Here is a 23923-nt window from a genome sequence, read left to right as displayed (position 1 = left end):
TTATTAAACGACTTTATATCTCATCTAACCCAAACCTAATTTTGTTTCCTTCTGTTTTTACTTAGATAATAAGCATTAAACCTTGAGCTTTTCTATTAATTTTTCTGAACATATGACTTTGAATCTTTCATTGGATTACTGTAAACCACAAATAAAATTTTGGTCATTTAGTTAAAATTTACATTTTTCTCTTTTTATTTTATACTTCTAAGTGGTATGACTTTTCAACTTTCGTGACATTCATTTTGCTGTTTGATTTATCTAAATTATTTCGGCCAATATTTTTTGATAGTTCGTTATCTCTTTTATTAAACATATTTATTTAGAAATAAGAATTAGGAATTTGGATAATATCTTCTCTTGAGACTAGAAAGTGCTTTGGCTTCATTTTCTTGATTGTGCATATTATTCATTTTTTTGGCATTCTGTCATTGTGTATGACATTAATTCATGGTAACATACATACATCCACAAGTTATATGTACCTTGTAAATTCATTGTTATAACTTAAAATATCTGGATTTTGGTGCTTTCATCATCATCTGAATAATCCAAATTTCTTAAACTTGTACTTCAAACTCTTATTTGAATGGAGTACAGCATGGTTTTAGGCTTAGAAACTAGAGAAGAGTTGCCTTTTGTAAGTGTATATTATGTCCTAAGATAGCCTACTTTCTAACCCATTCTATTATGACATTTACATGATTCAGTAAAAATGAAATATTTAACACTATTCCATGCTCTGATCTATAAATATAAATATATTTTAATAAAATGGTTTGTCTCCAGATTAGAATCTGCCATTGAAAACCAGACACAAAATTTAGAAGTCAACTTTCACCTCTTATTATCTTTCTTTACCAAGAAAAATGGTGCAGTAGTAGAGAGTAAGCAATATTTTCCCATGGGTAGCAAATGCTATCTGGGGACAATAGAGTCAACAAATTGCTGATAACTAATTGTATTTTTCGAGCCCCTTAAAGTAATATTAAATGTCATGAGGTTACTCAAATCCATAGCAAAGTTTCTATTGAAATCTTAACTTGTAATAAAATTTGAATTTTCTGCTAAATTAATTTAGAATTTATCCTATTCATGATTATTTACATGCTGTATGTTTATCTTTAATTAAATTTTTTCCTTAAAATCTTGAGGTCTCTATTCATAGTTTTGTTTCCATGTTTGTTTTTAAGATATATCTTTGAAAAAACATAGATGTAGCCCTCTTTATACCAATTTTAAAAGAATTTGCATGTAATTAGCTTTCATAGTCATCACATAAAAATTGCTTATTTATGTTTTCACAGTTTGAGGCATCTAATCTTCATTGGCAATGTGATATATTTCATGATTAGTTATTAAGCCATAAGTTAGATTTGATATTGAAAATTAGCTTGTAGCATACTGTAAGTTGGTATGTCCATGAAATAAAGAGTTGAGTATTAAGATTAACTTTTTAATATCATGTGGACATGATTCTAAATATTAACTTTGACTTGTAATAAATATAAGAGAATTCTAAAAAGGCAGCCTCTGTTAATATAGTTTTGTGATTTTTCAGGGAAAGAACAGATTTGTACTTTTTTCCAGTGGTTAGAATTTATACATGCAGATAAAATCTGGGCTTCTTCTTGAATCACTCACAAAAATAGGATTGTTCATCTAATATCACTTCGGAATCACTCATGCCACTTTGTGATAAAAACAAAGGGATGCAGCTGCTTCCCCAGTTTATCACATCTAGCCTTCTAGTCTCCAAGTGAATTCCAAGCCTATAAGTCTCACTTTGGCAAACTGGAAATCTTGGCTCTCCGAACAACTGTAAATGGCTGCTTTCCAGTCCTCTTACTTGGTATGAGTGAAAGCAAACTCAGCTGAAGAATAAAGAGAGGGACTTCAAAACGTTCACTCCAGTTTCTTATCCATTGTCCCTTTACCCATTCAAGACAGAGATCACAGGGCAACACTTAGCCTTATACAAAATTCCCATTTATTGCTCAAATTTACTTCTTTTCTGTTACTTGCAACCAAACACCTTGGAGAAATATGAGCTTATCAATAATACCTTATTTAAGATACCTTAAGGGTCTGATGATATTGAGCTTATCAATAATATTTAAGATACCTTAAGGGTCTGATGATATTCCCTTTATATCATTTGTTAGAATTAGAGCAATTTGCTAACTGATCTAGTTGAGGCTCCGTCTCCCTTAGGTTCCTTTTGAATTTTAGGTACATATTAATGATCATAATCCTTGGTACGCAGGCTGGAAGCATATGGTATCTACCACAGCATGACTTCACAGGGCCCTGCCACTTTGGACTTACAGTGAAGAAGTGTGGCTCTGAGACAGCTAGCTCCTTGGAAGATACCAAAGGTTGGGAAAAGCAAAGTGAATTCTTCCTCATTAGAAAGATACTCATGTTTGCTTCTCCAATGGCAGGAATTTCTTTCTGAACCCTTAGGAGAAATCAGAGAGATTCTTAACTGAGTTTCGCTAAAGACAACCAAGAAGGAAAATGGGAATGCTTAAGGCATGAGCAAGAGCTTAGAAGCGAGAATGAGATTGTCAGATGATGGAGAGTGAGTGCTGTGGGAAGGGCTAGGGCAAAAATGAGACATTCCTGTTAACAATCTTAAAGTTAGGACATGCCTCTTGATTTGTAGGCCAGTGGGGTCTCACTAGGGGCCTTCCCAGTTAAAGAAGAAAACCAAGTTCTATGGCCATGAGAGGGGAAGAGGCTCCACTTCAAAAAAGGAACACCAAGAGCATTTCTAGAGCCCTGGTTTGTTTTTGTTTGTTTCGGTGATAATATAAATTTGTGAAAATGAAAGCCTTGAATATGTTTCCTCATATTAACATGGGGAAAGAAATGATGAAATTGAGATTGTTTAGGCTGTTCAGGAAAATGTTATGGGAAACTTGTTTATCATTTAAGAGATTATGCGAAGAGGGCCAGATTTGCATTGGGGATGGTAAGAAAAAATACTGAGATTTTAAAAATATATTAAAGCATTTTTACTTTTTGTACAGTCTTTAGTGCATCATTAGACATGTAAAGTTATGCTAAATTATATATTTCATAAACCTTATGAATCTGAAATCTTTTCTAGGACACATTTGTAGATTTTATATCAAATATTTAAGATCTGAAATAAAATGAAAATAGAGTGATCCACTGCTAGAACTGTGTGTTGTTAGGAAAGATTTTATTTCTTAAAAAAATGATCAGAGTAATAAATTTTATTATAAAAATTAAAACATCAAATATATATTAAAAAGAAAGTCAAGCCCTCACATTTTCTTTCCTCTATTCCCAATCCCCAGAATCACCACTCTTGTTTACACTGTTGAATATTCTAGAATTTTTTATGCACATATAAGAATTAATATATAAATCTGTATTTTTTAAAATGAGATCAAACTAGACATATTGTTCTGCAATGTGATTTTTTCATTAATATTTCATGACCTCCTCCCATGTCAGTGCAATCTGGTCTGACATTCTTTTCGGCAGTGCCATGATATTCAATAATATAGATGTAGCATAATTTATTTGCATATGGCTAAATTTAAATTGATCTTATCAGATTGTTGACACTGGATTTAGAAAAATCTTAATTTTTTTCTTCCTAAAAGCACTACATGTCCACCATTATGTAAATACAGATATATACATAAATGTGTTTGTATGCATATACATATTTTGGGTATATAAAGTAAAAAGTGTTAGATCTCTTTCACCCTGTCTACCCTTAATCCTAAATTAATTCCTGTTAACGGTTTGGCATGTACCCTTCTGTATTTATGCATGTGCATGTACTCTATATTTACAGTCTACAAATTTCTCTGCAATTTTTAAAAACTCACTGTATTATAGACCTCTTGTATCAATATGTACAAAACGATCATTATTATTTTTACAGGCTGCAAGCTATTATGCTGTGTGATTATATCATTATTTAATTATTTAATTAACTACTGTTGATAGATATAAGGATTTTCAGTTTCTTTGTATGCTCATATGAAAGTTTTATTCCTAGAAGTGATATTCCTGAGCCAAAGTGGAAGTTAATTTAAAATTTGATATGTATATTCAAATTGCCCTCTAAAGCCAATGTACTTATTGGGTTTTAAATGCAAATATTTAGAAGCATGACTATGTAGATTGAAGCATGTATTCATTTAGACATCAATTCATTGTGATTTTTTTAAGTATTAAAATTCCTGTGCTCGCCTGCCTCCTTCTGGATTATCAAAGCTATTGCTTTCTTGTCAGTATCCTCTCATTGCTGCAAATAAAAGGGGGTGGGGTGGGCAAAGGGAGAAGAACTTAATGCTCAATATCTTGTAGTTAATAGGAGCTCTGGAGCCAGACAGACTTGGCTTTGCTTTCCACCTTTGCCACTTGGCAGCTGTGTGGCCTTGGATAGGTTGCTTGTCCTCTATGAGTGTCAGTCGTTTATAAGATGGAATTGATAATAAAACCTACCTTATAGTGTCTAAGTATTAATATAGATATTGTACATAGTGTCTGGCACAAACTAAACACTTGGTTATATCATTGTTTAAAATATATACATATGTACATAAATACACATACATATATAATGTTAAACTGACAAGGTGACTTGCCATCGTATACTAATGTGGTGTTCCTACACACTGCTATATGACAAAGGGCTGCATATTTGTTATTTTTAAATCAATTTCTCATTGAATACTTTATCTTTAATATGACTTTATTTAATGTCTCACATGTGAAATCTAAAGAACAAAATAAATGAACAAATAAAACAAAAAACAGACTCACAGAGAAAACAAACTGATGGTTGCTGGTGGGATAGGGGGCGGGACTGAGCTGGCCGAAAAAGGTGAAGGGATTAAAAAATACAAATTGGCAGTTACAAAATAGTCATGGGGTTGTAAAGTACCGTATAGGGAATATAGTCAATAATATTTTAATAACTGTATAGTGTCAGGTGGGAACTAGAGTAATTGAAGGGAATCACTTTGTAAATTATATAAATGTCTAACCACTATGCTGTACACCTGAAACTAATATAATATTGAATGTCAACTGTAATTGAAAAAAAAATTAAGACAGCAACTTTCTAGAAATCACAAAAATAATGCTTCATATAATGTTTCCTGAAAGCGCTATATTAACTTTTTTCACTTTAAAATAATAATCATAAAATAAGATTAAATTAAAATAATAGCTGTATCTGGAGATCCCCTTTGTTTATCCTCATTACTCTGACTCTCACTATGTGTGAATGACTGCCTGATTTAGCTCCAGCACTGACCCCACCCTGGTGCTTCATGCTTCTAGAACTAAATACCTGCTCCTTTGGTCCCTCGGATGTTCTACAGGCACTTCAAATATAGCATGGATAAACCCGAACTACTCATTATTCCCCTGATCCCTGCTCCCATTCAGTCCAAGTTAATGCCACTAATAATCCCTCAAGCAGAAACTATGACTTGTTCTCCTCATCTGTCTTCCTTACTCATCATCAAAATGATCACTAAGATTCTTTATTTTGCCTCACCACCTAAATATTTACAAGTCTTTCTCCTCTCCATTCTTGCCATCAAGGCCCATTTTAGGTCATTGTTACCTCTCATTTGGACTGTTAAAATAGTTTTGTTTTAAAATCGTATTTCTTACCCTTGTTCTAAAACATCTGCCAAGCATACACCACTGCCCTCTTCAGTGGCTCCTCATTACTGTCACCATCAAGCCCCAGCTTACTTAATATCAGAAACAAGCCCTCCTTCACCTGGCACCTGCCTCCTTCAGCCTTATCTCATGCTTCTTCCCACCTCGTATTTTTCACTCTCTAGTAACACCAAACTGACAGAAACCCCTGTTCATGCTGTGCTGTCTCCTATCTCCTTACTCTATTCCTCCCTTTCTTTGCCTAATTCCCATTGATCCTTTATGACAGCTCATGTGTCATTTCTTCTAGGAAGTTCTCTCTGAGCTAGAGCCCCTAATCCATGCTCCCACAGTACCTCCATATGCCTTTCTCAAAGCTTTTAGCATATTCTATTAAAATATCTAATTAGAGGTCTGTCTCCCCATATGGACTCTAAGCACCTCAAGGGCAAGTATTATTTATTTTCCCTAGCACCCAATCCACTGCCTAACACACGACAGGAGTTCAATAAATATTTTTTTAACTGAATCATTTTCTTGCAATAAATCAGTATCTGGAGGCATAACATAGTCACCAACTAATCAACTTATTAATTGAGACCCTACTATTTAAAAAATATTGTGCAAAGATAAATGGGGATTCCAAAAATTATAAGGCCCTTGCTTCCCATCTAGATTGAGAAATAAAATATGAATGTATGAAAAACTGCTGGGAGTTATACAAATAAGCAGTTGCGGAGTTCTGAGAAAGTGATTCCAGAAGGTAGGGGGTCCCCTCAGACTGACTTCTATCCGGAGTTATCAAGATGAATTGAAAATGTGTTGTTTGCAGGATGGGCAGAATCTGGAATAGCAGAAAGCAGGGTTCACTTCCTGGTGCTTTCCTGTAATACAAAGTAGGGGATATATACAGAATGGAGAATTCACTTAGAAGGCACAACAGAAAGAAAACCCAGGCCTTGCTTCTCAGGACTTCTGGCTGCTCTCATCTCATCACTCAACCCTGAGAGTTCCAACAAGATGTCTTATTCTATAGCTTAGTCCTACTCTCTACCACCCACCCTCACCCCCCGTGCCCTGCCCCCCAGCTCAACTCTGTGGTAACTAATTATATTTGTTTTGAGAAAAACTACTTTCCTCCAAGCAATGTTTTCTGAAATTTGAAATCAATTTAGTGTCTTCAAGTGCCTTCAGATCTAAGAATGAAAAACCCACAAAACCATGTGAAAGGAAAAAAGTATATAATACTATATTAAATTATCAAGTACTTTGTGTAAGACTTCAAGTATATTAGGAATTCAATGAAGGGAGGTAAGGAAGAAAAGACTAGAAAAACTTAATGAAGGATTTGGACTTGAGTTTGGCCTAAAGGACCTTGTATGGGCAGAAGGAAAAGAAAAGAGCTTTCCTTGCAGTTCTGACAGCACCAACTACATTAGAGATTACTGTTGGAGACAGTGAAGAGATCTGGGAGTGGCACGTAGGAGCTGGTCTATATATTATTGATGAAAGCATTAGCCAGGACTTTGAGACTGCAAGTGACGTTGTTCTTCCATTCTTCATCTGTGCCTCTTATGTAAAAAAGGGAGGGATATTTATTAAAGAAGAGTGTGGTAGTTCACACAGGAGAAGAAAGAGCTAAACAATTAAACCTCTGAGGACAGAACCTGAAGGATATCTGGAGACTTGAGCAACTCGAACTTAGCTTTCAAGCTGTATTTCATCATCTATTTTCTTGTTTTCTCCCTAATGTAATGACTTCATTCTCACGCCAGTTTCTCCACTCAATAGGGTATGTGGCTTTCTGAGCACATCCTGACAGCTTCCCCAGTACTTTGCTTCAGAAAGTCTCAGGGAAGCCCTCTTATTGGCCAAGGGATCAGCTTGTTACCAGAAAGGGGAAAGCAGCACTGGGCAGAAAACTAAGGTGTCAAATAGTGGACGACTGACTGAATGATGTGATACCTAGCATAAGGACAGATTACAAAGAGTCTTGAAAACCAGTCTTTGATGTTTAAATTATACATGATTATAGTTAGTTTGTGAGCAGTAAATTAACTCAAAAGAAGTGTTACAGAAATAGAACTTACCCACTGATGTGTAAAATTACCTGAATGGAGAGAAGGATGTAAGGAAATTACCTAGAAGGCTGTTCGCCCACCCTCCCCCACCTTGAATCCAAGTGTAAATTTTGATGAGAGTTTATACTGTAGCAAAGCCTTAAAAATTGGGAACAGGATAGTTTAAAAGTAATTTCCTAATCAGCGTCAGCAGCATCACCTGGAACATGCTACAAAGTCTAAACTCTCATTAGGCTGCACCCTAGACTCTCTGAATTAGAAACTTAAGGGGGTGGTAGCCTGGCAATCTGGGTATTGAAAACTGTCTAGGTAATTCTGATTCCTACTACAGTTTGATATCAATATAGTACAACTGAAAAGCTGCTCATGAGTTTTGTGATCTTGAGCAATTTATTTAACCTCTTCATGCCTTGGAGGTAAATGCTAATATTGGTGCTTTCCTCAGAGTTTAGAGGATTAGTGTAAATATATGGGAAATGTTTACAGCAGTACCTGGGACATAGTAAGCGTTACATAAGTATTTTTTTCTATTGTTAACGGAACTTGTTTGAAAGAAAGATAAAAATAAAACATGATTCTTAGTTCTGGCTGAATAAAACATTGGCTCTTGTTGATGGCCAAAAGTTGTCCGTATTATTCCAATATAGCCTTACAGCTTCAAACTGTTCATAAAAATTGCCTTCTGACCCACAGACTTTGTTCTTCAGTTATAACTGGTATTACTGCTATTTTTCTCAAGAGTAGATTCACTTTGTCCCTCACTGATAAGTAACTTACCTTCTCTGAGCCTCAGTTTCCTCATTATGGTTTCAGTGACAATTAGAAATTACATATATAGTTTTTACTATATAATATGTGTTCAGTATGTGGTAGCTATTAATACTCTTATCTCCATTTTGTCTTTCTTCCTCCTCCTCCTTTTAACCAAGATTTCTCCCTTGTCAACTCGTCTGTGACTTTCTTTTGCATTCTTCCTATTCTTCTAGAGTAGACATATCCCTTTCTCTGAAAGGATAAATAGTTAATATTTATCCTTTAACAGTCATTGTCTCTACTAGTCAACTCTGCTGTTGTGTCACAAAGTAGCCATAGACAATATGCAAACAAATCAGCTGTGTTCCAATGAAACTTTATTTGTGGACACTGACACTTGAATTTCAAGTTTCAAACTTAATTCAAACTTAATTTTCACATGTCATGAAATATTCTTCTGATTTTTTCCCCATCCATTTACAAAGAGAAAAGGTAGTTTAGCTCACAGACCCTGCCAAGACAGGCTGTGGGCTAGATGTGTCCCACAAACTATATGTGCCAACCTCTGTCTAAAGGGACCGCATCCCTCCAGCCTCTCACTACTTTTCTCTCTTTCTCTCTCCCTTCCTTTCTTCTTTCTTCCAGCCACCAACAACACTGGACCCAACATGTAGTACATGTAAATTTTAAAGTATTTGTCTTTATTGAACAAAGTTTTATGTATTTTTATTGTAATATAAACTTCAACTAAGTCTGAAATTTGTTTATGTACTCAAAAAAGCAACTTAGGTCCAGTTGCTAAATTTTTCATGTATTTTCTATTTACTTTTTTTCAGTTAAAAATACATTAGTTCCCATGAAACAAAACATAACAGAACAAGAGTCTAGTATCAACCATTTGTATCAAAATAGGATGACTATCAACTCCTGTTATTTTCAAGTAGTTTTTTATCCACAGACTTTTCTTAGGTCTGAATTATTCTTATATATTAAAACTAATATCTTTCTTCTTGCCTGAACTTAAATGATTAAAGAGAGATGGCCACACGAGCTGATGGTGACTGGTATGCGATGTGGCCCTTGTTAGTCACCCCCATCCTGCCTTCAGATCTCACTCTGAACACCTCTCCTGTCTGTCACCATACATGGTGTATGTTACATGGCGCCTGGTGCATTGTAGGCATAAGGCAAATCTCTGTTGAATTAGCAAGTGAAATCCACTTAAAGATACTTTTTGTAGTTCATAGGCCTTTTAAGACAGTATCTTCCACCAAGGTGCTACAATGTCATATTTGAAGCTGGAAGGAAAGATGATTTTGCCTATATGGCTAAATATTTCTTAGGTGAGGAAGGCAGTTAACAAGGTAAAATTAACTATAAAATTTACTCCATGAGGTGCCATCACACCTGACAAATGGCTTCCCTACTCTGTGTTAGAATAATGAGCTTCATGAGTACAACTTTCTAGGTGGGTACAAGAGATTGCTATTATCACCATGACTATCACTTTTCACATTAATTTTAACATATATTCATAGGTATTATAATTTGCCTACCTGATAAAAAAAAAAGTATAAAGAGAAGATTATTCTTTATTTTTTAGTATAAAAGAGGAAAAATGTTCGATCTCTTTTGAAAGGTTATGATTCAATTAGAAAATATATTAGGAAGCACAGCCAGCAGGTATCTTAACTTAAATCCATCTTTTTGATGATGGCATTTTTATTCCAGTGCTAAATTTTTAAAATTAATTTTAACATGTTATAGTAAGAGCTGATAATGTAACATCTCTGTCATGGTGTATTCCTTTAAAAAATGAAATATCCTTTCTCAGCTGCAACTTTAGACTATAGTTAAAATGATTGTTAACTTAGTTTAAGTTTTTTCTATAGATTAATTTTTAGTCGTGATAATAGAAAGTAACATATATGATAACAGATATAATTAACTGAACTCTAGCAAAATTTGAGACCAAGAAATGAATATTAGGAAGATATTTCATTAATAATGTGCCATTAGCATATATTACTTAGAATTAAAACCCCATTTCATTACACTGTAAATGTCTTTTTATTAAGGTGTTCCCTGAAAGGGTCAGCATTTCTAAGTATTTATAACTGGAAGTTAAGCTAGCATAAAACAAGAGAAAAGTCGTTTGAGAAAATATTCAGAAATTTGCCCTGTGTACAGTTCTCAATTTTGGCTGAATTCAAAGGTAAACCATTCTTTGATTAGCATCTTCAACTAACAGTGGCCACATCAGGAGTCAGATACTCTCTCATGTTCTCAGTCAAAAAAAAAAAAAAAAAAAGGGAGGAGGAGGAAGAGGAGGAGGAGGGGGAGAAGGAGGAGGAAAGAAAGGCAGAAAATAGGAGAGGGACACAAGTATAATACCCTTGGCAAATGAGCGAGAAGTCCAATTCTTTGTTAATGTAATACTAACAGCTTTTGCCAGAGAAGATAGAATGGAGTGTGGGAGAATTTTGTTATCATTTAGTAGTACGTTTAGGTAACTTTCAGTGGAGCCAGTGTTGGCCTGGGAATCATAAGAGGGTAATAATAGAAGCAGTTTCTTTTCAGTTTTTCTCATTGACCCAGAAGAATAGCTTCAAGGTGACTCTATCACCACTCTTTTCAGCCAGTTAGGTTTCTCTTGGTATGTGAAACAAGGCAATATTTGCTGTGTGGGCCCCTCCAAAGGGAATGGGAAACCTTACTGTCATTTGGGGGCTTTTGGTGGGTTTTGAAGATTTCTTTCAAACACATGGTTCCCTCTGTCCATATGTCTACCTGTCTTTAGATCACTATTGCCAATCCTGTGAATGGCTGCAAAATTAGCTATAACAATTGTCTTGGCCTAGAACATTCAGAGAAAGAAGTTATAGAAAATGCAGATGTGTGTATTAACGATTCAATCTTTGCTAATGGAATATTTTGGTTGTCGTATACCACTGTCAAAGCAGTGTCACTTAGCACCAATCTGTGTGTTTGTCTAAGTTCCCAAAAGGGTGGAAAATTGGTTGTTCCTCAGTTTATCCCCTCACCTTACGCAAGGACTATGTCATAGTAGGCAAAAAAGTGAGTTGTCTGTGTTTTGAGACCTTATATTTTATCACATGGGAAGACTGGTAAGGACATTATGAAGTAGAAGCTAGACTGGACCTATTCTTGCAAAGAGAGACAGAAATTTCTAGAAGCTATATATCTCCTTCGTGGGAGGGAGCCCTATGGGGCCTACTTCTCATAAAGTCAGACAGACTGAGGCAGAAGGCCTTAACCAGGTGATCAGTAGAACCCAAGGCCTCAAAGGATCTGGGAACATCCTAGAACTATATGCAAGAAATTGTTTTTATGAACATATATGCATAGCTTATATTGTAAAAAAGGTAATGACAGTACACACACAAACAAAACCAATGTTTTGAAAGGTCGACAGCAAAGAAGCAGTGGAAGTTCTTGGAGTGGGTCTATAATTCAATTTCATTAATGTTTAAACTTAGAGATGGTATTCATTAAATAACAGTAATATTTAAAGTAGTTTATAGTGAAATATATCTCTGATATGATATTTACAGTTCTTTCTCCCCGAATATCCCCTGTTCAATCTGACATAAAATCATTACTGTTAAACCCATTTAATATCAGTATGTTACTAAAGAAGCATGTTTATAGAAGGGAGAAAAGCCCAAAGAAAATGAGTTAAAAGTGGTTGATTTTGTCTCTGACACTCGCTTTCATTTTGTGAGTTATTTGTTTATGTAGGCACTATGATAAATAGTGAAAATGCAATCATGGGGGAAAAAAGATCTCGCATTTCAGGAGATTAAAGTTTCTGGAGACATCTTTGAAACTAACAATTACAAGGCGACATAGTAAGAGCTAAAATGAAGGTGTGTATAGGGTAAGATAGGAAAGCTCATGGAGAGTAGGAGACTAAGCTGACCTGAGTTCTGAGGGCAGGCTTCTTGGAGGATATGGTAATAACATCTAACATTTATATAGCACCTGCTACTTCTCAGTTACTGCTCTAATATTTCAACTCAGTTAAACATCGTACACTGTTGAAGCATAGAGAGACTAAGTAGTAATTGTCCAAAGTCACACGGCCAGTAAGGAGCAGTGTCAGGATTTGAACCCAGGCCATTTGGGTTGTAATTCCACGAATTAGCCACTCTACCACCTCTTGTGCTTCAGGTAGGAGTACTACAAATAGCAGTATGCCACGTAATAAAACATGGGGAAAAACAAAAGTGGGGAAAGCCAGAAAAGGACAGAAGAGTGCAACTTCCAACTTCCAAGAGTTAAATATTTTCTGATTTCAAATTCAGATTTATTAATTTTTATGAGGTTCAGCTTGCCCTATAATTCCTTCTCCATTCTCTCACCCAACAGAAGAGGAGTCCTGATACATATCGGTGGGGTATCTAAATTTCCACATATTCAGTTTGTATTGGGTTGCATTTTCACTCAGCTTCAAAGATAATCATTTCATCCTTTTAATCATGTATTTACTCACTCATTCATTTACTCAGTTTATTTTAAAGTTTTACCCTGTCTGTTTTGGGTGGTACATATGGAACCTTCTTCAAAAGAGATAAATAAAAAATTTAGTTTTGAAAAATAAAGTGGAAATATTTCTTGTCTCAGTTTTACCTGAAATGCTTTCCTAATCATATAAATTTAAAAATAAGTTATAAAAATAGTGCTAGAGAAAAAAGAAACAGCTGCAGTTTCTTCTTGGTGTCTATGACAAAAACAAACAAACAAACAAAAAACAATGCTTGCAGGTTCTTCATGATTTTCCAGCTAATTATTAGGCTTACATGACAAAGAAGGTTCTTTATAAACTCGGAGACATGGTGTTTGCATTCTGTTCGTACCCCTGCTATGTGGCTCCATGGAAGCAGGAGCTTAAGGTGCTCCTTTAGGCTGCTACAATACCATAGTGTTTTTCAAAGTCGCACCTGCTCTCCGGAAGTGACTTGGGTACTGGCAAAAGTGCTGCTTATTGTTTGTTCCTATGCGGTCCCTGCTGACTTCTTATTGTAATACTGTTAAAAAGTTTTCTTTACTGGAACAAATATATTTCATTTGGATTATGTCATGAATTTCATCTGGAATAATGAAACTTTCAATAGCTTTTGTGTGTCACCTCTTTTTTACATCACTTGTCTGGTGGCACCAAGAATACCTCCTCACTGAAAATAGATCCATTTACAGTCAATAATAGGGTGGTAGTGTTCGTTTTTCTTGGGAAAATGAAAATGTGCACCTTTTATCCTATTATACTGATCCACCAGCTTCAGATTATCTGATTTTCTAGCTTCTCACTTTCTTTCGTATCTTAATGCTATTATTAACAAGAATTTTGTTGCTAATAGTTTTGAAAAATAATATGTGTGCTTTTAGCCACTACCGTACTTTTATGGTTTGTCTGATTTAGCTGAACTTTGATAATTATTCCAAATGCTGCTTTATGTGGATTGAATGTGAGGAGCCCTAATGTCCTCCTAGATTTATTTTCAATGTCCTTAATTTTGCAACAAGAGAATGGAGTTGACATTTTAACTACCAGTAACTAGGTGAAAAACACATCTAAGTGTATAGTCTGCAGTTTACATTATATTTTTTGAGTTTATATTCTCTATATAATAAATCTATAGTCTTCTCTCTCTCTCTCTCTCTCTCTCTCTCTCTCTCTCTCTCTCTCTATCTATCTATCTCTATGGATATATACATCTATAGAGAGAAAGTTTTTAGTTTTTTACTTTAGGACAATAGTTCTATGAATATCCGTGCATATTTTTTTCATGGCGAAATTTTTTTTAAGTATAATCCAGAGCAGTGTCCTCTTAACATTTGTTTTTGAAAAAATCCCAGATGTTAATAGATGTATTGGTAAACATGTTCATTGGTCAAAAAGTTTGAGAAACATTAAGTTTTTAAAAATTTTACATTAGTATAGAAGTAAATAGAGTTTAATATGCTAATTTGCATTGTGAATCACTTTAAGGATTATTTAGTAAATAGTCATTCCTAAACCTATTTCATTATAGAACCCTTCTCAGATGATTATCAGTTTGAGAAATGCCCTTTAACAGATGGGCAGACATTAGTCCCTGAGTATAGCATAGATATAAGTAATTTTTATCATAACACTGTCATGAAGAAAAATTTAAATTGTGTTATTCTAAATAATAGGAAAGCAGAGAATTTTGTTATATTTTAGAAAATTTTATTAAAATTATATAGAGAGGAAAAAATCCTCAACTATCTAGGTATTATATACATGGACTTATTCATTGTAAGTCGATGATAAAAGTCTTGTTCTAAAATGGAAATTTAGTTTTTTCTTTATACTGTTATTAGGATTTAGGAGAAATCTGTATTTCTTAAATATTATAGAGCTCATCCCATATAAAGCAACAATCATTATTTCAGATACTTTATAGCAATGATTGGTAGCCAGCTAAATATAGTTGCCTGTGTGTAAACATGTATGTCCAAAATTTCTTGAAGCAAAACAGTTCCATACTGATAAAAACAAACAAAAAACAACAAATAAATAAAGCCCAGATTAGTTTAGAGGGCGAGGGAGAACCTCTGTATTGATTGTATCCAGATAAGATTTTTTGGAGAAGTGACTGAGGAGAGCAGTAAACAGAATCTTGAGAGAAGGAAAAGAGATTAATTTAGTGAAGGCGATTTCTGCTGAGAGAAACTCTCTCCTAAGCTGCTTAACAGTGAAGTCTAAAGAACAGAAAAATAGATATGCTTAGCTAAATAGAAATCATGAGCTAAGTTGTGATGATTAGAACGCTAGTCCTGTGAGATACTGTGCTATTTTGTCCTTTGTGTTTTATTTCGCTTTAATTGAACTTTTACAAAATGAATTTATTACAGAATTATTTTCACCGTAAATTAAGAACCCTCTCAATACCCCATGGGAGAACACCGAGCTAATAGGAACAGGAAATAAGGACTACTAATTAATGGACCTCTACCATGATCATTGCTTCTTTGGGATAAAAATGATGAGATTTAGGTCATACATACTATTCCATCCTCTTTAATTATTAAGTTATAAAGATGCATTGAATTGAAATGGATTTATCTTTCAATAGTTAAATTTCTGAAATACAAGTTCCTTCTAAATCCAGGTCATGTAGGTTAAAATCTCTCCATATAGAATCTTCAGAATCTACATAATTTTGAACAGGTAGTACTGTTAGATTATAATATTTTGACTCAAAGATTTTTCTTTTTGGGGGAGAGAACATTTTTGTTTACTTTATAAACATTCACAATACTTATAATTTAGACCTGAGCTTGTTAAATATGTTTAATTTCCAGTCAAATTATTCAAGAATTAGGACAGATTCTTAAAATCCTTGAAAATATGACTTATAAACATTTACTTCTAAAAGCAACATCTTTAAGATTTAAAAGATTAAACCAACCCCTCAATCTACATAAGCAAAACTTAAATAGTCCCAGTGAGAATCAAGCAATGGCTAAATGAATCATAATATATTTATTCTCTTTTCACTTTTATGTTATAATTTTAAGGCAAAACCTCGGTTATATGTGTTGGTTGTATGTGTTTATATTCTCTGATATGCCTGCAGAGAAATGGTAGCTATGAGTAGGGCTGTATATAGAGATGGACTTTAATGTATTTGGGGCTAACATTGATTTCGAGTTTTTTTTAAAGTCTTTTCTTTACTCTTTAAGACTAGGACTAAAATACACAGTTTAAGTTGGTTGACAGGTCTCATAGTCTCTACAAAGATACCATGACAATTTTGGTCCTCAGTGAAAAACTGTATCATATGGTTACAAGTATGATGTAAACATTTTAAAGTTTAACTGAAATGAAGTGGATAAATAGTTACATTACTGGAACTGTTCTTCTAAATCAATGTGATGAAGGTAACCTTTTTGAACATGGAATCAGCAGAGAAGGTACATCATTTCTAAGTAGCACTCGTAATTTTTTCTTTCTGAAGAAACTTTATGCTTACTGTATAAAAGTTTAGAAAACAAACTAAATTCAATTTGTAATTAAACCTCAAAACACTTCTTAAATATGTGGCAATAATAAAGGAACAATTCTTTAAATCCTTGAAAACTAGGTCAAAAGTTCCATTTGGTGAGGTCACTGTTATTCTCCACACTCTTAAAGCTTAAGATATTTTTCTATCATATTAAAATGGTAGTGTGACTTGACCAATAGCATGATTATAAAAGGAAAATAATCAACCTTTGTTTACCTTGAGTTGTATTGTTCTTAAGAAAGCAATTATTTAAACAGAAGTTATTTTTAAACATGATTTTATGGATTATATAGTCTAGATTTAACAACTAAGTTAATTTGCTTATTTTTAATGATATAGTAGCAACACTTCTAAGGTCTTGAAGAGTTATATCCTTTATCTAGTCTTTTTTAAAATTTGTCTTTTAATTTCAGACTTACAAAAAATATCCAGATTTCCCAATTGTTAATATTTTACTTCATGTCCAAATTTACACTCTTTCTCTCTCAAAACTGTTTTTTCCCCACAACTGAGAATAGGTTGCAGACATTTACCCTTATATACTTCAGTGTGTATTTCTTAAAAACAAGGGCATTCTTTTTCATAACCACAATATAGTTATCTAAATCTGAAAATTAACAGTCATGTAATAAAAGTATCAAATTGTAGATTTTACTTAGATATCATCGAATCACCCCAATGACGTCCTTTACAGTAAAATAAAAATACTGATCATATGTTGATTTTAATTGTCATGTCTTTTTAGATTCCTTTTGACTAGAACATTTCCTGGTCTTTATGTTTCTGGACACAATACTTTTGAAGAGTATAGACCAGCTATTTCGTAGGATGTCCATCAATCTGGTTTTGTCCAATGTTTCCTTGTGATTAAAGTTGTGCCTGACTTTTTAAAAAATGAAATTGTGTAAGATATGATTTTACAGCAACAAATTACATTCCTGTTTTTAGTTCTGAGAATCAATATAATTATTGGTCATATTTGCCTCAAACAGAATACTCAATTTTAGCTTTCCAAAAGAAAAGACTCTCCTAGGAGACTTTATATGTATTTCTTAAAGAACAAACTAAATTTTTCAATAAGGATCTTGTTAGTTTTGATGGTTTATGGAACCACATGGCTTGTTCTAGAATTTACTGAGAAAACAAATACAATGTACAATAATATTGATCTTCTCTCTTCACAGTTACACCTGAATGCCCACAGAAAGGAAGAAACTTTTTCCTCTCCTTAGATGAACTCAAATTCTTATCACAGCTCACAAAATCCTTTCTGGAACTGGAAAAAAATGTTCAAGACTTGTTAGAAGAGATGGTTTTATCACTTAGGATACCCAGGAATACTTCAGGTAACATGCTCTTTTGTTTAAATTTGTAAATCTGTCATCCTCTCTGTTTTTGCTTCCTGACACTGAATCTATTCTATTACTTGAAAAAAAAAAAATGCATGATAGAATTCTTTAAATAAAAAAAGTATGAAAGAAACATTAAGAATTAAAGAAAATTCTATTAAACCATAGAATTACATTTTATCCTTTAGACATGGCAAATTCCATAACTTTAGCTGACAATGCATCATAAGTCAATTCTGGATAATTGTCTTTAGCTAAAATCAGATCAATTTTTTTTTTTTAATTCAAAGAAACACAGCCTGGCCTATGAAAAGAACAAGCAGATTGGATGATCCAGTAGCTCCTCTTCTGCTACTAGCAGCTAGATGACCTTGAACAAAATATTTAGTTTCCTTAGACCTCAGTTTTCTCACTTTCACAAGGATAGTGTAGGAGCAGACTAATTTCCTCTTGTTTTCTTGTATAATTTGATGCTTTAGATTCCAATATGTTATGTATGAATGTGAGAATTAAATGATTTAGGGTGTATAAAGTATTTTAAAGAATATCTAGTGTATCATAAATAATTAATACATGTTATTCCAATAGTAATTATAATTATATCATATGTTGCTTTAAGTTTAGTCTTAAAATCTTGAAGAAAACTGTGCCATGTGTATTGGAATAATGTTTCTAAAATTAAAGGTAGAATTCAAAGCCATAATAGTTAAGATATGTACTCTGTGTTCATATCTATACTTATAAAGATTTGCATCTGTATCAGAATGAACTATACAAAGTTCTCTTTTACATGATACCATATATCATTTTAAGGAGAATAAATATAGATAGGGGCTGCATTTGTAAAACAAAGTTAGGCAAGCAAGTGATTAACAATCGGAAAATTTCAAAACCTTGTTTTGTTAGTAAGGAATTACATGTCGTTTAATATATTTACTTTTGTATTTACTTACTTTGCCTGGGTAAATAATGTAGAAAAGTTATAGGGTTGGAGTTTGTTTTATGTTAATCATAGCTTACTGCCTGTCCATGTTTCAGGTTAAGTTTAAGTGGCATTATTACATTATAAAGTAAATAATGTAGATACTTTTTCCAAATTTGGAGATAATTTGAAGAAAATTGGAGGTGGGATATAGATTTCTGAAGCTGACAAAAGCCAATGAGAAAATAATTAAAATATAAGACATAAAATATGAAAATTAAAAGACAGAATGAAAAAGTAGATTAATTAGGAGATAAAGTGAGTCCTAAATGGTTTTCTAGATGGAACTGACTGAGTCAAAGAGATCCAAATAGAGAAATATGACATCCTGATTTTTGATTGAAATGTTGGTTCCTCGAGCAGTTAACACTTGATGTGGGCACTCATCCATTATTCTTGGCTAAAGTCTGGCATCCCTCATCTACATCTCTAGCAGATCGTTTCTGAGTCGTGGATCAAGAAACAGAGTGAACCCCAACAAATCTAGACCTCTACCCATCCAGACTCATCTTGCATTGGTCCTAGGCCAGGCCCTAGAGAAATTAGGTCATTTCTGAGAATTTCATTCCTCTTAAGGGCAACATAAATTCAAAATTTGAATTGAGTTAGAGAGGTATGGTAAACATATAAAACTGAAATGGCCGAAAATCGAAGCAAAATTTTGACATAGTGATTTCAGAAAAAAGAGAAAAAGAAAAAGCTGGTTTGACTTTGGTAGACTAAGATCAAGCAATGTTGAGACTTGCAAATGCTGTCTATTTGAGAGCGATAGTTACTATTATTGAATAAAATCAACAGAGAAAATATTTAATTATGCCGCAATATATTGTCTTACCCCAAATTTGTCACATAAGCAGCATGGCAGATAAAAGCAACTTCAATATCACATTAATAATAGTGTACTAGAGAAATATATTTTGGGATTATCAAACATACTATGAAAGGAATTTTGAAGGACAGGTATAAGAAATGTCTAAGTACTGGAACATTTCCTTGTCATATATGTTTTCTTTATTGTTGAAATTTTGTATTTTTTTTATAACAAAGCCAAGATTGATTTAATCTGACATAACTTTATGTAAATGTTCCCTAGAAAGATGATTTTGAGGATAATTGTCAAGAAAAGTCTTAAATATTTTATTCAGTTAGCCAAGTTAATCAATTCTTACCAAAAGCCTTGGTTTATTAAATCAGTAGGGAAAAGATTCCTTGAAACAGATGATTAAAGAAACCAAATGTATCTTAAATTATCCTGATAGTTAATCTTTTGCTTAGAAATCTTGTATGGGAGAGAATAAAGAAAAAATCATCATTTGATTTCCTGTGTATTTCTTTTGATTGGAGCATATTTTGCTAATAAAGATCTTGGCCTGCTATGTCTATGTAACGAAAACAATGTGATGAAAGGTAAGGTTTTTTTTCATTGTCCAGATGTTTTAAAAATATCCAGGTGCTTAACATCACATAGAGAAGATATAAAGATGATTAACCACTTTTTACTTTGATGTTTTCTACTATATTGTTGAGTTAGTCTTAGTAATTTGAATATGATGCAACAGATTTTATAGAGACCCAAGAAATATTTTTTGAGAAAGAAAAGATATTTAGCCATTATATTTATTTGCTTTTTTTTTGGATCATGATTTGATGGTTTTTATTTTGGTCATTTTAGAGAATGATAGGACATTATTTGACTGGTACCTTAGTGTATTTCTTTTAGGTGATTATATCTTATGGAGTGGCCTCAGGTTTGATTTATGGGGCACTTCTAATGATCCTTCAGAATAAAGTTGTTCTTCGGGCAGTTCCTCAAATTTTCCAAAGGTGGCATCTGAGATTTATCTAAACCAGGAGGTTTCTTGGCCTTCATTTTCCTTTAGCCCCAGCAATCGACAAAGAGCAATGGCTGCTTCAATTGGATGTAAGAAGAACACTTAGGGTTTGTCTCAGAAGAATCAAAGATTTCAGATCTTCTGAAAGAATGTTTGTACTCTTAGGGGGTCTTAAGAGGGGTCAAATGGCTTCTAAGAGTTCCTTAGCTAGATGGTTAAGGGACTGTATTAGGGAGGCGTATGTAGTTAAGGTAAAGAGGCTCCTAGGGTTTGTAAAGCTCATTACACTAGGACTTTAGCTGTTTCTTGGGCAGAGAGGTCGAAGGCTTCCACATTGGAAATTTGCAAGGTGGCCACCTGGGCTTCTCTTCATACTTTTTCATAGTATTATCTCTTGGATGTAGTCTCTTCTACAGATTCAGCTTTTGGTGGGAGGTTGCTTGTGAGCCAGAAAAGAACAGTGAAGAAAAGAGACTTGTAGTTCTCACTTAGAGCTGCCAACAAGGCAAGTTGCTTTGTAGTGCACACAATGGGAGCCCATGAAGACCAATTTGGGTGTGAAAGTGAATGTCACAGGGAAGTACTGCCAACCTCTACTCTCTAGGAAAAAAAAAAAAAAGCGACAGTGTAGAAACTAACCAGAAGTATAAAATGAACCACAGCAAACTCTGTAGGGGGAGGCTGTTCAGCAGCTAACATTCCTGTGACCCTCTGCACTCTACTGAGGTCCTTAATCCGGGCATGCTCTTAAGGAAACCAGTATTGATTGCATGCAAATAACCTATATTTTGGAGCGATGAGCCCAGAATGGGCTACCTTCTCTAGAAAATGCTTGGCACAATGGTAGAAAAATCTTTTGCTGAAATGATTTTGATGATTTTTGTTCTATCTTGTTTATAAAAGAAATATACGTACTTTGAATTTTGTGACTTTGTAAAGGTTTCTTTAAGAGTGCATTCCTTTCTGCTTGCTCTAGTAAATGTTTTACTACTGGGAAACAAAAAAGAATTTTCAATATATTTTAAATAGGTGAAATAATTTGTCAAATGTTCACAGAGCTCATAAAGTTTGACAATGTCAAATTTTGAAATTGATCATTTTGAATCCCAAGCAAATATAAAAATTCCACAATTTGTTAAAATCAAGAGAGATGTTATTATTTTACATTCAATGTTACTAATCTTACCCAAGAATGATCCCTTTTGCTTCTCTATATAGGATTAAGTTTTTAAAAAGTCTTTGTAATTTGGGGGGAAGATTATATTATAAAGGCTATCATAATTGCTTGATAATTCATTTTCTATATTACTATAGAATTACTCACCAGCCAGAGAAGTCTTAGGAAGCCTAACTTTTTATTTACTGATAATGAAAATAGGCAAATGGTTTGTATAAATATCAAAGCATATTAATTTGATTGAATAAAACATATGTAGTTGGGAGTGAAATGATAAATATAAGATAATTAAACTTTTTTCATAAGTCTTAAATTATAGCTTCACAATGGCAGATAGTTATTTCCAGAAATAGATCTGCAAAGTTTATACTTCGAGCTAATATTATTTTTCCTGAGTAAATACCTTTTAAATTAAAGGAGTTTTTGAGCTGTCTATAGAAGAGTAAAGTGACATTAAGATTCCAAGTGTTCCAATATTATCGACCGTATCCCCTATGCTATACTTTACTTCCCCGTGACTATTTTGTAACTACCAATGTGTACTTGTTGATCTCTTCACCATTAGTGAAGGCAGGTACTAGATTAATTTGGGGATCACTTTATAAATTATATGTGTCTAACCGCTATGCTGTATGCATGAAACTAATATAAAATAATATTAAATGTCAACAATAATTAAAAAATAAAAATAATAATAAAAAAGAATATAAGTGTTCTTCCTTTATGTCATAAACTTGATCTTTATTATTTTTTTTCTTAAAAATTTCTTTGAGTAGTGGTTCATGCATATAGTAAAATGTTTAAATAAGACAAAGAGTATATGGTGAAATTATGTTTTTTTCCCATTCCAGTTGTCTTATTTCCCTTTCTAGAGACAACTACTTCCATATATATCCTCATATTAAAATAACACAAAATCTTGACGTAATATGCACAGGTTCTTTTTTATTAACAGTTATGTAAGAACACTTCATTCTTTCTAACAGCTGAATAGTTTTCCATTAATGAATTTGACCAGTACTCATTGATGGACCTTGAGGGTCCTTTTTTCATGTCCATTTGCTACCACAAATAATTATATGGCACATTTCCTTGACCTATGTCTTATATGTACACATGTATAACTGGATGGTAAATTTCTAAAGTGGAATTGCCAAGTAAAAAGGTATGGTCATTAAGAGGATGAAAAGACTAGGGGCAGACTGAGAAAAATATTTGCAAAACACATGTTTGATAAAAGACTTGTATCCAAAATATACAAAGAACTCTTAAAATTCAATAAGAAAACAAAAAACTCAATTAAAAAATGAGCAAAGAATCCGAACAGACACCTCACCAAAGAAGATACATGGATGGCAAATAAGCATATGAAAAGATGCTCAACATCATATGTCATCTGGGAAATGCAAATTAAAACAAGAAAATAGCACTACACACCAATGAAAATGGCCAAAATTTGAAACACAACACCAGTTTCTGGCAAGGAGTTAAAGCAACAGGAACTCTCATTCATTACTGATAGGAATGTGAAATAGTATAGCCTTTTTGGAAGACAATTTGGTTATATATTACAAAGCTAAATGTTATCTTGTATGATCTAGTAATTGTGCTCCTAGATATTTGCACAAATGAATTGCAACCTTATGTCCACAAAAAAAAAAAACAAAACAAAACCTGCACAAGAATGTTTATAGTAGCTTTATTCGTAATTGCCAAAACCCAGAAGCAGCCAAGATGTTCTTCCCTAGGTAAATTGATAAACTGTGGTACAGCAATACAATGGAATATTATTCAGTGATAAAAATAAATGAGATATCAATCCACAGAAAAGCATGGAAGGATTTTAAATGCATATTGCTAAGTGAAAAAAAGCCATTCTGAAAAAGCTAATTACTGTATGATTCCAACTGTATGACATTCTGGAAAAAGCAAAAATATAGAGACAGTTGAAGGATCAGTGGTTGTTAAGGGAAGAGAAAGGGCAAGAGAGGAGAATAGGTGGAACACAGGGGGTTTTAGAGCAGT

At 33.4% G+C, this 23923-nt stretch overlaps 1 protein-coding gene across 1 annotated transcript in view; it reads left to right on the top strand.

The window, feature by feature from the left end:
* Window positions 1-23923, top strand: part of KIAA0825 (KIAA0825 ortholog) — a 364821-nt gene that overhangs the window by 70170 nt on the left and 270728 nt on the right. Inside the window, exon 6 of the mRNA XM_023522742.1 lies at window positions 17743-17904. Within this exon, the coding sequence (XP_023378510.1) occupies window positions 17743-17904 (162 nt within the window). The remainder of the gene's footprint in view (window positions 1-17742; window positions 17905-23923) is intronic.

This window comes from Pteropus vampyrus, unplaced genomic scaffold (genome assembly GCF_000151845.1).
Source record: "Pteropus vampyrus isolate Shadow unplaced genomic scaffold, Pvam_2.0 Scaffold11, whole genome shotgun sequence".
Classification (NCBI taxonomy): domain Eukaryota; kingdom Metazoa; phylum Chordata; class Mammalia; order Chiroptera; family Pteropodidae; genus Pteropus; species Pteropus vampyrus.
This window is presented reverse-complemented; position numbering and strand designations above follow the sequence as displayed.